This window comes from Salvelinus alpinus, chromosome 30, assembly GCF_045679555.1.
Source record: "Salvelinus alpinus chromosome 30, SLU_Salpinus.1, whole genome shotgun sequence".
Classification (NCBI taxonomy): Eukaryota; Metazoa; Chordata; class Actinopteri; order Salmoniformes; family Salmonidae; genus Salvelinus; species Salvelinus alpinus.
The window spans coordinates 18,807,330-18,824,405 of record NC_092115.1 but is presented as its reverse complement, the minus strand read 5'-3'; the positions used below and the strand labels follow the sequence as shown (position 1 = coordinate 18,824,405).

The window sequence follows — 17,076 nt, the reverse complement described above, 5'->3', positions numbered from 1 at the left end:
GAAAGGGGGGGTTTGGACATGGGTGGTGTGTGGAGAGAGGGGAGGGAGAGAGGGGGGGTGTATGTGAGTGTGTAGGGTATTTTGTGTGAGTGAGTGGGGTATTTTGTGTGAGTGAGTGGGGTATTTTGTGTGAGTGGGGTGTGTGATTGAGGGGGGGTGGAGGGGGTGTGTGGCGAGAGGGGGGGTGTTGACATGGGGGGGTGGATAGATAGAGAGGGAGGGTTGTGTGGGGAGTGAGAGAGGGGTGTGAGGTGTTTGTGTGTGTGAGTGAGGTGTTTGTGTGTGTGAGTGGGGTGTGTGTGAGAGAGTGAGTGGGGTTTGTTTGTGTGAGAGAGTGAGTGGGGTTTGTTTGTGTGTGAGTGTGTGTGTGTGGTGTGATTGAGTGGGGTTTGTGTGTGTGACTGAGGGGGGGTGTGGAGAGAGGGGGTTTGGACATGGGTGGAGTGAGGGAGATGTGGAGTGAGGGGGGGTATGGGCGGCGGGTGTGGAGTGAGGTGGCTATGTACGGGGGGGGGGGTGGAGTGAGGGGGTGTAGAGAGAGGCGGGGTATGTGAGTGGTGTTTTTGTGTGTGAGTGAGTGGGGTATTTTGTGTGAGTGGGGTGTGAGAGCTGTGTGTGTGGTGGTTGTGTGAGAGCTGTGTGTGTGGTGGTTGTGTGAGAGCTGTGTGTGTGGTGGTTGTGTGAGAGCTGTGTGTGTGGTGGTTGTGTGAGAGCTGTGTGTGTCGTGGTTGTGTGAGAGCTGTGTGTGGGGTTTGTGTATGTGAGTGGGGTTTGTTTGTGTGAGTGGGGTTTGTTTGTGTGAGTGGGGTTTGTTTGTGTGAGAGAGTGAGTGTTTGGGGTTTGTGTGTGTGACTGAGGGGGGGGTGGAGTGAGGGGGTGTGTGTGTGTGGATATGGCGGGGTATGTGGAGTAAGAGAGGGGGTGTGGACAGGGGGGTGTGGAGTGAGAGGGGGGGGGTGTGGAGAGACAGAAGGGTTGTGGTGGTTGTGTGTATGAGTGGGGTTTGTGTGTAAGATTGAGTGTGGAGTTTGTTTGAGTGGGGTTTGTGGGTGTGTGTGGAGTGAGACGGGGGTGTGTGTGGAGAGAGGGGGGCTGTGGACAGGGGGGGTGGAGAGTGAGAGGGGGTCTGTGTGTGGAGAGATGGGGGTGTGTGTGGACAGATAGGGGGAGGTGTGTGGAGAGGGGTGTGTGTGTGGCGAGAGAGGGGGGGTTGTGGCGAGAGGGGTGTGGATAGAGAGGGGGGGTTGTGGACAGGAGGGTGTGGAGAGGGGGTTGTGTGTGGAGAGGGGGGGGTGTGGAGAGAGGGGGGGTTGTTGCGAGAGGGCTGTGTGTGGAGAGGGGGGGGGGTGTGGAGAGAGGGGGGGTTGTTGCGAGAGGGCTGTGTGGAGAGGGGGGGTGGAGTGAGGGTGTGGAGAGATGGGGGGTGTGTGGTGTTTGTGTGATTGAGTGTGGGGTTTGTGGGTGTGTGTGAGTGGGGGGGAGGGGTGGAGAGGGGTGGCGTGTGTATGTGGAGTGAGAGAGGGGGTGTGGAGTGAGAGGGTGGGTGTGGGCGGGAGGCTATGTACGGGGGGGTAGACAGAGAGGGGGGATATGTGAGTGGTGTTTTTGTGTGAGTGGGGTTTGTTTGGTGTGTGTGTGAGTTGTTTGTGTGATTGAGTGAGAGGAGTGGGGGGGGGGGGGGTGGAATGAAGGGGGGTATGGGCAGGAGAGGGGGTGTATAGAGAGAGAGGGGGTGTAGAGAGAGAGAGGGGGTGTAGAGAGAGAGAGAGGGGGTGTAGAGAGAGAGGGTATGTGTGTGGAGTGAATGAGTGGGGGTTGTTTGGGGTTTGTTTGTGAGTGAGAGAGGGGGGGTGGAGAATGGGTGGTTTGTGTGAGGGGGGTGTGGATGGTGGGGTGGAGAGTGAGAGGGGGGGTGTGAGTGAGGGGGGTGTGGAGAATGGGTGTGTTGTGTGAGGGGGGTGTGGATGGTGGGGTGGAGAGTGAGAGGGGGGGTGTGAGTAAGTGGGGTTTGTGTGAGTGAGGGGGGGTGTGTGGAGTGAGAGGGGCGGGTGTGTAGGGAGAGGTTGGTGTGTGAGGGTGTGTTGTGTTTGTGTGTGGGCGGTGTTTGAGTTAGTGGGGTTTGTGGGTGTGTGTAAGTGGGGGTGTGTGTGGAGTTAGAGGGGGGTGGACTGGGGGGGGTGTGTGTGTGGATAGATGGAGTGAGGGGGGGTGGAGAGTGAGGGGGATTGAGAGGGGGGGATGTGTGTGGAGAGAGAGGGGGGTGGAGTGAGAGAGGGTGTGTGGAGAGAGCAGGGGGTGAAATGTGTGTGGAGAGAGAGGTGTGGGGGGTAGAGGTGAGTGTGTGTGTGTGTGTGTGTAGGGGGGAAGAGGTGTGTGTGTGTAGGGGGGAAGAGTGTGTGTGTGTGTGTGTAGGGGGAAGAAGTGTGTGTGTGTGTAGGGGAGAGGTGTGTGTGTGGGGGGGAAAGGTGTGTGTGGGGGAAGAGGTGTGTGTGTGTGTGGGGGAAGAGGTGTGTGTGTAGGGGAGAGGTGTGTGGGGGGGGAGTTTGTTTTTTCACACCCTTTGAAAAAGCTGCTCCAAAATAAAGCTTGGTTCACCTCTGCCAAAACAATATGAACACTCACACAGGCTGTCTGGCGGGTAGCTGTGAATGGGTAAACCCTCCACCTCCACATACCACCTCCTCACACACACACACACCCTTCCCGAGGAAACGCTAGTTTGGCGTCTGTCGTAGCGCTGTGATTCTGGCAGGAAGCCAGTCCTTGGGTCAGCTCTCTGAATGGAACCGTGTGTGTCTGTGAGCGTGCACAGTGTAGCGGGCCGTGCACAGTGTAGCGGGCCCGTGTGTGTCTGTGAGCGGGCACAGTGTAGCGGGCCGTGCACAGTGTAGCGGGCCCGTGTGTGTCTGTGAGCGTGCACAGTGTAGCGGGCCCGTGTGTGTCTGTGAGCGTGCACAGTGTAGCGGGCCCGTGTGTGTCTGTGAGCGGGCACAGTGTAGCGGGCCCGAGTGTGTCTGTGAGCGTGCACAGTGTAGCGGGCCCGTGTGTGTGCGTGTTTTAAGTTTTATTAGTCATATGTACAGGATACAAATGATATACACTGTCCAATGAAATGCTTACTGGCAGGTTCCTTATTGACAAGTCAACAACAATAAAAAGTAATAGAAGAATTTCAACACAAAGTAAATGGCTCAGTAGAATAGAATTAACATTTTAGCACAAAATATAATATAATACAGGAAGTCCAACATTTCCACGTCTCAGGGAAGGGATATGGCGGCCGTGGTAGGGGCTTCATGAGTCATCGCACAGCACCATGTGGAGATGGTTGGTAGGGGGGATATTGTCAGTGTTTTCTTATTGTCTCCTAAACTATACAGAACTCTGCCAGAAGACGTTTGTTAGATGACTACTTTGTTAGAGAAAACAGTGGCCTTGATTTTATATATTTTTAGAGAAACATTAAAACTCACCCACTTTCTGACTCTAATCAACAACTGACACAAATGTAACTTTTTCCAAAGATGGAATCGGGAGAGAAAATGGAAGTGGAAGAATTCTATGTGAAATTCAAGAGCTTGTGAGTACCAATACGACTGTGGCCTTGGTTCACCGTGTCATTTTATTTCCTCCAGCTTCGGGGGGAAATGGTGGATTAACGTGAAATCAAACAAAACGCTCTGTAAACCACAGGTTTAATGTTTGGACCGAAGAGGAAATTCTATAATGCTATAAATCTCTAGATTAGCACGTTTGGTTTTGTGATGGTGCGTCTGTATTTTGCGTTGTCTTTTTGTGAGGTGTGTTTATGGTGTATGAGATATGGTGTGTATATTATAGCATCTGCCACGGGTGTGTGTATTTGAGTGAGAGTTCAAAGTGTATATGTATGTAATGGTGTGTGTTCCCCCGCTCTCTCTGTGTAGCTCCTACCTGCACTGTCGCTGGGCAGATCTGGAGGAGCTGGAGAAGGACAAAAGGATCCACCAGAAGGTCAAGCGGTTCAGGGCCAAGCATGCCCTCCCCACCTTCGTGACAGAGGTCAGTCCCACAGTTCTGTCTTCCCTCAGTGTTGAGCTGCCATTTTGTCAGCTTTGACACCCGCTGTAGAATCACTTTCTTTCCCTTCCCCCCCACTTTCAACTTCAGAGGATTCAATGACATGTTATATTTGGTTGGGTGAATTGGACCTAGACTGCACAGAACGAAACCAGGCCATTCACTCTCTGCTATGATACCACTAACATCAACGTCTCCATCCTTCACTCATCCCTTTCTCCCTCCCCCCTCCAGATGGATGACGAGCCTTTCAACCCAGACTACGTTGAGGTGGACCGGGTACTGGACGTGTCAGAGAGCACAGATGAGAACGGAGAGGTGCGTTCCTTTTCTTGCTCTCTCCCTCCTTCCTGTTCTATATGTCCTCTAAACGACCTCAGAAGTGGGAATAAGGTTGGTTATGTCATTGATTGAAGTTGATGCTTTGGCTCAAGGTTCCTTTCTAAGTTCCGAACAAACGTTGCCCTTTCCTTTAATCTTGGAATTCACAGGAAGTCACACACACACTAACCCCACCAACACACACACACACTAACCCCACCAACACACACACACACACACTAACCCCCCCAACACACACACACACACACTAACCCCCCCAACACACACACACGCACACTAACCCCCCAACACACACACACGCACACTAACCCCCCCCAACACACACACACACTAACCCTCCCCCCCAACACACACACACTAACCCCCCCAACACACACACGCTAACCCCCCCCAACACACACACGCTAACCCCCCCAACACACACACACACACTAACCCCCCCAATACACACACACACACTAACCCCCCCCCAATACACACACACACACACTAACCCCCCCCAACACACACACGCACAGTAACCCCCCCAACACACACACACACACACACACGCACACTAACCCCCCCAACACACACACACACACACGTACACTAACCACCCCAACACACACACACACACGTACACTAACCACCCCAACACACACACACACGCACGCACACTAACCCACCCCAACACACACACACACACACGCACACTAACCCCCCCAACACACACACACACGCACACTAACCCCCCCCAACACACACACACACGCACACTAACCCCCCCCAACACACACACACACGCACACTAACCCCCCCCAACACACACACGCACACTAACCCCCCCAACACACACACGCACACTAACCCCCCCAACACACACACGCACACTAACCCCCCCAACACACACACGCACACTAACCCCCCCAACACACACACGCACACTAACCCCCCCCAACACACACACGCACGTACACTAACCCCCAACACACACACGCACGCACACTAACCCCCCCAACACACACACGCACGCACACTAACCCCCCCAACACACACACGCACGCACACTAACCCCCCCAACACACACACGCACGCACACTAACCCCCCCAACACACACACACGCACACTAACCCCCCCCAACACACACACACACGCACACTAACCCCCCCCAACACACACACGCACACTAACCCCCCCCAACACGCACACTAATCCCCCCCCAACACGCACACTAATCCCCCCCAACACACACACGCACACTAACCCCCCCAACACACACACGCACACTAACCCCCCCCAACACACACACGCACGTACACTAACCCCCAACACACACACTAACCCCCCCAACACGCACACACTAACCCCCCCCCAACACGCACGCGCACTAACCCCCCCCAAACACACACGCGCACTAACCCCCCCCCCCCCCCGCAACACACGCACACTAACCTCCCCAACACACACACTAACCAACACACTTATCTCCCCCCCCCCCCCGGCGCTCGCACTAACGCCCCCGGACGCACGCGCGCTCTAACCCCCAACACACACTATCTCCTCCCCACATACTAACGCCCTCTCTGCCCCAACACACACACACTAACCCCAACCTCTCTCTGCCCCCCCCAGCCTGTAAAGCTGTACCTGGTGAAGTGGTGTTCCCTGCCCTATGAGGATATAACTTGGGAGCTGAAGGCCGACATCGACCAGGCCAAGATCGATGAGTACGAGGCCGTGGCGGCCCGTCAGCCCGAGACCAAACGCGTGGTGCGTAAAATAAAAACCTCACACACACTATACACTCTCCTGCTGCCTTTTTCTTACATTTTCTGGCCCCAGCCCTTTAACGCGGAGCCAGCTAGGGCTCCTGCGGTCGCACAGAAACTACTAACGGTAGGCTTTTATTTGGAACAGGAGCGACCTCCCACCGAAAACTGGCAGAAATCCGAGAGTTCCAGGGATTATATAAACGACAACGCACTCAGGGAATACCAGCTGGAGGGAGTGAACTGGTTGCTCTTCAACTGGTACAATACGTAAGAAGTACTAAAACCTACTGTTCGTTCGTGCATGTGTTAAGCTATATGACGTGTGTGAGACTCACTTATATAACATGTACAGTACCAGTCAAAAGTTTGGACACCTACTCATTCAAGGGTTTTTCTTTATTTTTACAATTTTCTACATTGTAGAATAATAGTGAAGACGTAAACTATGAAATAACACATGGAATCATGTAGTAACCAAAAAAGTGTTAAACAAATCCAAATATATTTTAGATTCTTCAAAAAGCCACCCTTTGCCTTGATGACAGCTTTGCACACTCTTGGCATTCTCTCAACCAGCTTCATGATGAATGCTTTTCCAACAGTCTTGAAGGACTTCCCACATATGCTGAGCACTTGTTGGCTGCTTTTCCTTCAATCTGCGGTCCAACTCATCCCAAGCCATCTCAATTGGTTTGAGGTTGGGTGATTGTGGAGCCCAGGTCATCTGATGCAGCACTCCATCACTCCTTCTTATAATAGGGGTGGCAAATAGGGGTGGCAGCTAGCCTAGTGGTTAGAGCGAATCCCCGAGCTGACATGGTAAAGATCTGTCGTTCTGCCCCTGAACAAGGCAGTTAACCCACTGTTCCTAGGCCGTCATTGGAAATAAGAATTTGTTCTTACCCTCTTGGCGCCCTTTAGCGGGATCATTTTCGTCAACATCCACTGAATTGCAGAGCGCCAAATTCAAATTAAATTACAAAAAATATTAAATTTTCATGAAAACACAAGTGCAATATACCAAAACACAGCTTAGCTTGTTGTTAATCCACCTGGTGTGTCAGATTTCAAAAATGCTTTACAGCGAAAGTAAACCAAGAGTTTGTGAGGACAACTCTCAGTAGACAAAACATTACAAACAGCTAGCAGCAAAGTAGATTGGTCACAAAAGTCAGAAAAGCAATATAATTAATTGCTTACCTTTGATGATCCTCGGATGTTTGCACTCACTAGACTCCCAGTTACACAATAAATGTTTATTTTGTTCGATAAAGATTATTTTATATCCAAAAACCTCCATTTGGTTGGCGCGTTTTGAGTAATCCACAGGCTCGTGCAGGTCACACCGGGCAGTCGAAAATTCCAAATAGTATCTGTAAAGTTCGTAGAAACATGTCAAACGTTTTTTATAATCAATCCTCAGGTTGTTTTTACAATAAATAATCGATAATATTTCAACCGGACGGTGCCTTTTCAATACAAGAGAAAAAGAATAGGTCTCGTTCCTGTGTCGCGCGCATGAACAAATCTAAGGACATCTGGCTGTCCACTGACGCGATGTGATCATTCTCGCTCATTTTTCAGAATAAAAGCTTGATACTATGTCTAAAGACTGTTCACACCTTGTGGAAGCCTTAGGGAAAGGAATCTGGTTGATATCCCTTTAAATGGAGGATAGGCTTGCAATGGAACAGAGTAGTTTCAGAAAAACAACACTTCCTGGTTGGATTTTCCTCAGGTTTTCGCCGGTAATATCAGTTCTGTTATACTCACAGACAATATTTTGACAGTTTTGGAAACTTTAGAGTGTTTTCTATCCTAATCTGCCAATTATATGCATATTCTAGCATCTGGGCTTGAGAAATAGGCAGTTTACTTTGAGAATGTTATTTATCCAAACATCAAAATACTGCCCCCTAGCTTCAAGAGGTTTGACTTGCCTAGTTAAATAAAAATATATAATAAATGAAATAGCCCTTACACAGCCTGCCTGTATGTTGGGTCATTGTCCTATTGAAAAACAAATGATAGTCCCACTAAGCGCAAACCAGATGGGATGGCGTATTGCTGCAGAATGCTGTGGTAGCCATGCTGTTTAAGTGTGCCTTGAATTCTTAATAAATCACTGTCACCAGCAAAGCACCATCACACCTCCTCCTCCATGCTTCACGGTAGGAACCACACATGCGGAGATGATCCGTTCACCTACTCTGCGTCTCACAAAGACACTGTGGTTGGAACCAAATATCTGAAATTTGGACTCATCAGACCAAAGGACAGATTTCCACCAGTCTAATGTCCATTGCTCGTGTTTCTTGGCCCAAGCAAGTCTCTTCTTATTATTGGTGTCCTTTAGCATTGGCCTCTTTGCAGCAATTTGACCATGAAGGCCTGATTCACACAGTTCAAGTAACAGACACTGTTCAGAGGAGACTATGTGAAGCATTTGTTTGAGCTGCAATTTCTGAGGCTGGTAACTCTAATGAACTTATCCTCTGCAGCAGAGGTAACTCTAGGTCTTTCCTGTGGCGGTCCTCATGAGAGCCAGTTTCATCATTGCACTTGAAGAAACGTTCAAAGTTCTTAATGTTCCGTATTGACTGACCTTCATGTCTTAAAGTAATGATGGACTGACCTTCATGTCTTAAAGTAATGATGGACTGTGGTTTCTCTGCTTATTTGAGCTGTTCTCGCCATATGGACTTTAACCAAATAGGACTATCTTCTGTATACCACCCCTACCTTGTCACAACACAACTGATTGGTTCAAACGCATTAAGAAGGAAAGAAATTCCAAAAATGTAGCAAATAGTAAAAAAAAATAAAGAAAAACAATGGAATGAATAGGTGTCCAATTTGACTGGTACTGTATATATAGTGGGGCAAAAAAGTATTTAGTCAGCCACCAATTGTGCAAGTTCTCCCACTTTAAAAGATGAGAGAGGCCTGTAATTTTCATCATAGGTACACTTCAACTATGACAGACAAAATGAGGAAAGAAAATCCAGAAAATCACATTGTAGGATTTGTTATGAATTTATTTGCAAATTATGGTGGAAAATAAGTATTTGGTCACCTACAAACAAGCAAGATTTCTGGCTCTCACAGACCTGTAACTTCTTCTTTAAGAGGCTCCTCTGTCCTCCACTCATTACCTGTATTAATGGCACCTGTTTGAACTTGTTATCAGTATAAAAGACACCTGTCCACAACCTCAAACAGTCACACTCCAAACTCCACTATGGCCAAGACCAAAGAGCTGTCAAAGGACACCAGAAACAAAATTGTAGACCTGCACCAGGCTGGGAAGACTGAATCTGCAATAGGTAAGCAGCTTGGTTTGAAGAAATCAACTGTGGGAGCAATTATTAGGAAATGGAAGACAGACAAGACCACTGATAATCTCCCTCGATCTGGGGCTCCACGCAAGATCACACCCCGTGGGGTCTAAATGATCACAAGAACGGTGAGCAAAATTCCCAGAACCACACGGGGGGACCTAGTGTGGTAATATCAAGTAATGCAAGGGGAAGAAATGGCACAGCAGCCAATTTGGGATGGGGTGTGGATGACCACACACCATAGCAGTCATCATAGCAGTCAACCTTTGGTCCCACCTGCAGAGAGCTGGGACCAAAGTAACAAAGCCTACCATCAGTAACACACTACGCCGCCAGGGACTCAAATCCTGCAGTGCCAGACGTGTCCCCCTGCTTAAGCCAGTACATGTCCAGGCCCGTCTGAAGTTTGCTAGAGAGCATTTGGATGATCCAGAAGAAGATTGGTAGAATGTCATATGGTCAGATGAAACCAAAATATAACTTTTTGGTAAAAACTCAACTCGTCGTGTTTGGAGGACAAAGAATGCTGAGTTGCATCCAAAGAACACCATACCTACTGTGAAGCATGGGGGTGGAAACATCATGCTTTGGGGCTGTTTTTCTGCAAAGGGACCAGGACGACTGATCCGTGTAAAGGAAAGAATGAATGGGGCCATGTATCGTGAGATTTTGAGTGAAAACCTCCTTCCATCAGCAAGGGCATTGAAGATGAAACGTGGCTGGGTCTTTCAGCATGACAATGATCCCAAACACACCGCCCGGGCAACAAGGAGTGGCTTCGTGAGAAGCATTTCAAGGTCCTGGAGTGGCCTAGCCAGTCTCCAGATCTCAACCCCATAGAAAATCTTTGGAGGAAGTTGAAAGTCCGTGTTGCCCAGCAACAGCCCCAAAACATCACTGCTCTAGAGGAGATCTGCATGGAGGAATGGGCCAAAATACCAGCGACAGTGTGTGAACCTTGTGAAGACTTACCGAAAACGTTTGACCTCTGTCATTGCCAACAAAGGGTATATAACAAAGTATTGAGAAACTTTTGGTATTGACCAAATACTTATTTTCCACCATAATTTGCAAATTCATAAAAAATCCTACAATGTGATTTTCTGGATTTTTTAAATTCTCATTTTGTCTGTCATAGTTGAAGTGTCCCTATGATGAAAGTTACAGGCCTCTCTCATCTTTTAAAGTGGGAGAACTTGCACAATTGGTGGCTGACTAAATACTTTTTTGCCCCACTGTATTATGGAACTATTACATAGTATAATATACAAGATATCTACTGTAGAGGTCGACCGATTTATGATTTTTCAACGCGGTTACCGATTATTGGAGGACCCAAAAAAGCCGATACCGATTAATCGGATGAATCTTTTTTTTTTTTTTTCTTCTTTGTTGTAATAATGACAGTTACAACAATACTGAATTAACACTTATTTTAACTTAATATAATACATATATAAAATCAATTTAGCCTCAAATAAATAATGAAACATGTTCAATTTGGTTTAAATAATGCAAAAACAAAGTGTTGAAGAAAGTAAAAGTGCAATATGTGCCATGTAAGAAAGCTAACGTTTAAGTTCCTTGCTCAGAACATGAGAATATATGAAAGCTGGTGGTTCCTTTTAACATGAGTCTTCAATATTCCCAGGTAAGAAGTTTTAGGTTGTAGTTATAGGACTACTTCTCTCTATACCATTTGTATTTCATTAACCTTTGACTATTGGATGTTTTTATAGGCACTTTAGTATTGCCAGTGTAACAGTATAGCTTCCGTCCCTCTCCTCGCTCCTACCTGGGCTCGAACCAGGAAGACAACGACAACAGCCACCCTCGAAGCAGCGTTACCCATGCAGAGCAAGGGGAATAACTACTCCAAGTCTCAGAGCGAGTGACACGTTTGAAACGCTATTGGCGCGCACCCCGCTAACTAGCTAGCCATTTCACATCGGTTACACCAGCCTAAGCTCGGGAGTTGATAGGCTTGAAGCACAGCGAAGAGCTTCTGGCAAAACGCAGGAAAGTGCTGTTTGAATGAATGCTTACAAGCCTGCTGCTGCCTACCACCGCTCAGTCAGACCGCTCTATCAAATCATAGACTTAGTTATAACATAATAACACACAGAAATACGAGCCTTAGGTCATTAATATGGTAGAATCCGGAAACTATCATCTCGAAAACAAGACGTTTATTCTTTCAATGAAATACGGAACCGTTCTGTATTTTATCTAACGGGTGGCATCCATAAGTCTAAATATTCCTGATACATTGCACAACCTTCAATGTTATGTCATAGTTACGTAAAACTCTGGAAAATTAGGCGGCCCAAACTGTTGCATATACACTGACTCTGCGTGCAATGAACGCAAGAGAAGTGACACAATTTCACCTGGTTAATATTGCCTGCTAACCTGGATTTCTTTTAGCTAAATATGCAGGTTTAAAAATATATACTTCTGTGTATTGATTTTAAGAAAGGCATTGATGTTTATGGTTAGGTACACATTGGAGCAACGATACGCACCGCATCGATTATATGCAACGCAGGACACGCTAGTTAAACTAGTAATATCATCAACCATGTGTAGTTAACTAGTGATTATGATTGATTGATTGTTTTTTATAAGATAAGTTTAATGCTAGCTAGCAACTTACCTTGGCTTCTACTGCATTCGCGTAACAGGCAGGCTCCTCGTGGAGTGCAATGTAATCAGGTGGTTAGAGCTTTGGACTAGTTAACTCAAATCAAATGTAATTATATAGCCCTTCTTACATCAGCTGATATCTCAAAGTGCTGTACAGAAACCCAGCCGAAAACCCCAAACAGCAAGCAATGCAGGTGTAGAAGCACGGTGGCTAGGAAAAACTCCCTAGAAAGGGCAAAACCTAGGAAGAAACCTAGAGAGGAACCAGGCAATGAGCCTGGAGTCATCAGCCAGCAAGGAGTCATCATGCCAGGTAGTCCTGAGGCATGGTCCTCCGAGAGAAAGAAAGAGAGCATACTTAAATTCACACAGGACACCTGATAAGACAGGAGAAGTACTCCAGATATAACAAACTGACCCTAGTCCCCCGACACACAAACTACTGCAGCATAAATACTGGAGGCTGAGACAGGAGGGGTCAGGAGGCCCTGTGGCCCCATCCGATGATACCCCCGGACAGGGCCAAACAGGAAGGATATAACCCCACCCACTTTGCCAAAGCACAGGCCCCACACCACTAGAGGGATATCTTTAACCACCAACTTACCATCCTGAGACAAGGCCGAGTATAGCCCACAAAGATCTCCGCCACGGCACAACCAAAGGGGGGGCGCCAACCCAGACAGGAAGATCACGTCAGTGACTCAACTCACTCAAGTGACACACCCCTCCTAGGGACGACATGAAAGAGCACCAGTAAGCCAGTGACTCAGCCCCTGTAATAGGGTTAGAGGCAGAGAATCCCAGTGGAGAGAGGGGAACCGGCCAGGCAGAGACAGCAAGGGCATTTCGTTGCTCCAGAGCCTTTCCGTTCACCTTCACCCTTCCTGGGCCAGACTACACTCAATCATATGACCCACTGAAGAGATGAGTCTTCAGTAAAGACTTAAAAGTTGAGACCGAGTCTACGTCTCTCACATGGGTAGGCAGACCATTCCATAAAAATGGAGCTCTATAGGAGAAAGCCCTGCCTCCAGCTGTTTGCTTAGAAATTCTAGGGACAATTAAGAGGCCTGTGTCTTGTGACCATAGCGTACGTGTAGGTATGTACGGCAAGACCAAATCGGAAAGATAGGTAGGAGCAAGCCCATGTAATGCTTTGTAGGTTAGCAGTAAAACCTTGAAATCAGTCCTAGCCTTAACAGGAAGCCAGTGTAGAGAGGCTAGCACTGGAGTAATATGATCAAATTGTTTGGTTCTAGTCAGGATTCTAGCAGCCGTATTTAGCACTAACTGAAGTTTATTTAGTGCTTTTTCCGGGTAGCCGGAAAGTAGAGCATTGCAGTAGTCTAACCTAGAAGTAACAAAAGCATGGATTAATTTTTCTGCATCCTTTTTGGACAGAATTTTGGGGCCTCACCATGTTTCATTGAGATGTACAGCTGTGTGTCATCCGCATAGCAGTGAAAGTTAACATTATGTTTTCGAATGACATCCCCAAGAGGTAAAATATATAGTGAAAACAGTAGTGGTCCTAAAACGAAACCTTGAGGAACACCGAAATGTACAGTTGATTTGTCAGAGGACAAACCATTCACAGAGACAAACTGATATCTTTCCGACAGATAAGATCTAAACCAGGCCAGAACTTGTCCGTGTAGACCAATTTGGGTTTCCAATCTCTCCAAAAGAATGTGGTGATCGATGGTATCAAAGGCAGCACTAAGGTCTAGGAGCACGAGGACAGATGCAGAGCCTCGGTCTGACCCCATTAAAAGGTAATTTACCACCTTCACAAGTGCAGTCTCAGTGCTATGATGGGGTATAAAACCAGACTGAAGCATTTCGTATACATTGTTTGTCTTCAGGAAGGCAGTGAGTTGCTGCGCAACAGCTTTTTCATTTTTTTTTTTGAGAGGAATGGAAGATTCGATATAGGCCGATAGTTTTTTATATTTTCTGGGTCAAGGTTTGGCTTTTTCAAGTGTCTTTATTACTGCCACTTTTAGTGAGTTTGGTACACATTCGGTGGATAGAGAGCCGTTTATTATGTTCAACATAGGAGGGCCAAGCACAGGAAGCAGCTCTTTCAGTAGTTTAGTTGGAATAGGGTCCAGTATGCAGCTTGAAGGTTTGGAGGCCATGATTATTTTCATCATTGTGTCAAGAGATAACTGTAAGGTTGCAAGATTGAATTGCCCGAGCTGACAAGGTAAAAATCTGTTGTTCTGCCCCTGAACGAGTCAGTTAACCCACCGTTCCTAGGCCGTCATTGAAAATAAGAATGTGTTCTTAACTGACTTGCCTAGTTAAATAAGGATTAAAGAAAGGTGTAAAAATAAAAAAATCGGTGTCCAAAAATACCGATTTCCGATTGTTATGAAAACTTGAAATCGGCCCTAATTAATCGGCAATTCCGATTAATCGGTCGACCTCTAATCTACTGGTACTGTATATATTATGTAACTATTACATAGTATAATATACAATATCTACTGACTAAAGTCTGTCTTCATAACCCACAATTACTCAATAACAAGTAGGACCATATACGCTATGTGTTTATCCAACACACTTGCATAGATAATACTGAACCATGTCACCCAGCATGTGTAAATACAATCAACACATCCATGCCCCATATTGTGTCCTCCAACCCATGTGTTGCAGGGACATGTGTGTACCCAATCTGTGCTTTTCTCACACCAATCATTAATGTGTGATCTACCACTGCTGCACACAACACACACACAGTCAGTATGATGCAATAGCCACACAGCCAACTTCTTAGTTTGAGTGTCATTGATTTGCCTTTACAGGGTTATCTAACTGTTCATTAGATTACTCACTCACGAATAGAGTGCACAGAGACTTAAGGACACACTATTGCCAATATAGTGCTCTATCTAGGTCTCTGGTCATAGGTAGGGCACTACACTGCGAATAGGGTGTCATTTGAGACAGACAGACTATCCCTGTTACATCTCATTCATTTGCACTGTTTTCTCTCCTTTCTGTCCTCCTAGGAGACCCATTCAGATTACTCACTACTGCTAATACAGTGACTGGTGACTCATTGTTCCCCTTTCATCATGTTCTCTCTTTGTTCCCCTCCAGACGGAACTGCATCCTAGCAGATGAAATGGGCCTGGGCAAGACCATCCAGTCCATCACATTCCTCTATGAGATCTACCTGAAGGGGATCCACGGGCCCTTCCTGGTCATCGCCCCCCTCTCCACCATTCCAAACTGGGAGCGGGAGTTCCGCACGTGGACCGAGCTCAACGTGATCGTTTACCATGGCAGCCAGGCCAGCCGCAAGACCATACAGGCCTACGAAATGAACTACCGCGACGTGCAGGTACGTCGTGACCGTACTGTAACCGTGATTATAACAGTACCATCCACTACAGGCATGACCTGACGTAACAAGACCATTAAGGCCAGATGCACAAGTAACATGACCTTAATGCAACGATACTATAGCTATGTAACACCGGCCTGCGAGGTGAACCCAACCACACCATAAACCTACCATTACATAACAAACCATAACATCACAAGACTCAGGCCTAAGTGACAGACACTCAAGCCTTCCTAGCCACATGGATACAGTATTGTATGGTACAGTCGGTTCTTAACCCTAATCTAGGAATAATCCCACAAGAAGCACTTTAGACAGGCAGGTATTTAACAACATTAATCAGAGCTCCACACTGACCGTACCGACCAAATAAGGAGTGACTGAAATGTGACCATAACCCACTCCACTAACCATTTAAATGTGTAAACCTACTCCACTAACCATTTAAATGTGTAAACCTACTCCACTAGCCATTTAAATGTGTAAACCTACTCCACTAGCCATTTAAATGTGGAAACCTACTCCACCAACCATTTAAATGTGTAAACCTACTCCACTAACCATTTAAATGTGTAAACCTACTCCACCAACCATTTAAATGTGTAAACCTACTCCACTAGCCATTTAAATGTGTAAACCTACTCCACTAACCATTTAAATGTGTAAACCTACTCCACTAACCATTTAAATGTGTAAACCTACTCCACTAACCATTTAAATGTGTAAACCTACTCCACTAACCATTTAAATGTGTAAACCTACTCCACCAACCATTTAAATGTGTAAACCTACTCCACTAGCCATTTAAATGTGTAAACCTACTCCACTAGCCATTTAAATGTGTAAACCTACTCCACTAACCATTTAAATGTGGAAACCTACTCCACTAACCATTTAAATGTGGAAACCTACTCCACCAACCATTTAAATGTGGAAACCTACTCCACTAGCCATTTAAATGTGGAAACCTACTCCACTAGCCATTTAAATGTGGAAACCTACTCCACTAACCATTTAAATGTGGAAACCTACTCCACCAACCATTTAAATGTGGAAACCTACTCCACTAGCCATTTAAATGTGGAAACCTACTCCACTAACCATTTAAATGTGGAAACCTACTCCACTAACCATTTAAATGTGGAAACCTACTCCACTAACCATTTAAATGTGGAAACCTACTCCACTAACCATTTAAATGTGGAAACCTACTCCACCAACCATTTAAATGTGGAAACCTACTCCACCAGCCATTTAAATGTGTAAACCTACTCCACTAGCCATTTAAATGTGGAAACCTACTCCACCAACCATTTAAATGTGGAAACCTACTCCACCAGCCATTTAAATGTGTAAACCTACTCCACTAACCTCATACTTGAGAAAATATGTTTATTACATTGTATGTTGAGTCCATTTTGATTCAGTAAATTGACCAAAGGCCAGATTTCCCTGACCAGGGTCCAGAGTTTTCCCGATTGAGTCAAGTAGGAAAAACTACTGGCCATACACCATGACGCTCTTCCCTGTGTTCTGACCTCGCTCTCCCTCTTCTCCTCCCTCCATCTT

At 46.6% G+C, this 17,076-nt stretch overlaps 1 protein-coding gene across 1 annotated transcript in view; it reads left to right on the top strand.

Annotated features, from left to right (window-relative positions):
• LOC139560170 (chromodomain-helicase-DNA-binding protein 7-like) overlaps positions 1-17,076 on the top strand; it is a 152,326-nt gene that overhangs the window by 65,305 nt on the left and 69,945 nt on the right. Inside the window, exons 7-12 of the mRNA XM_071376718.1 lie at positions 3,525-3,580; positions 3,927-4,041; positions 4,294-4,377; positions 6,017-6,154; positions 6,302-6,423; positions 15,261-15,504. Of these exons, the coding sequence (XP_071232819.1) occupies positions 3,525-3,580; positions 3,927-4,041; positions 4,294-4,377; positions 6,017-6,154; positions 6,302-6,423; positions 15,261-15,504 (759 nt within the window). The remainder of the gene's footprint in view (positions 1-3,524; positions 3,581-3,926; positions 4,042-4,293; positions 4,378-6,016; positions 6,155-6,301; positions 6,424-15,260; positions 15,505-17,076) is intronic.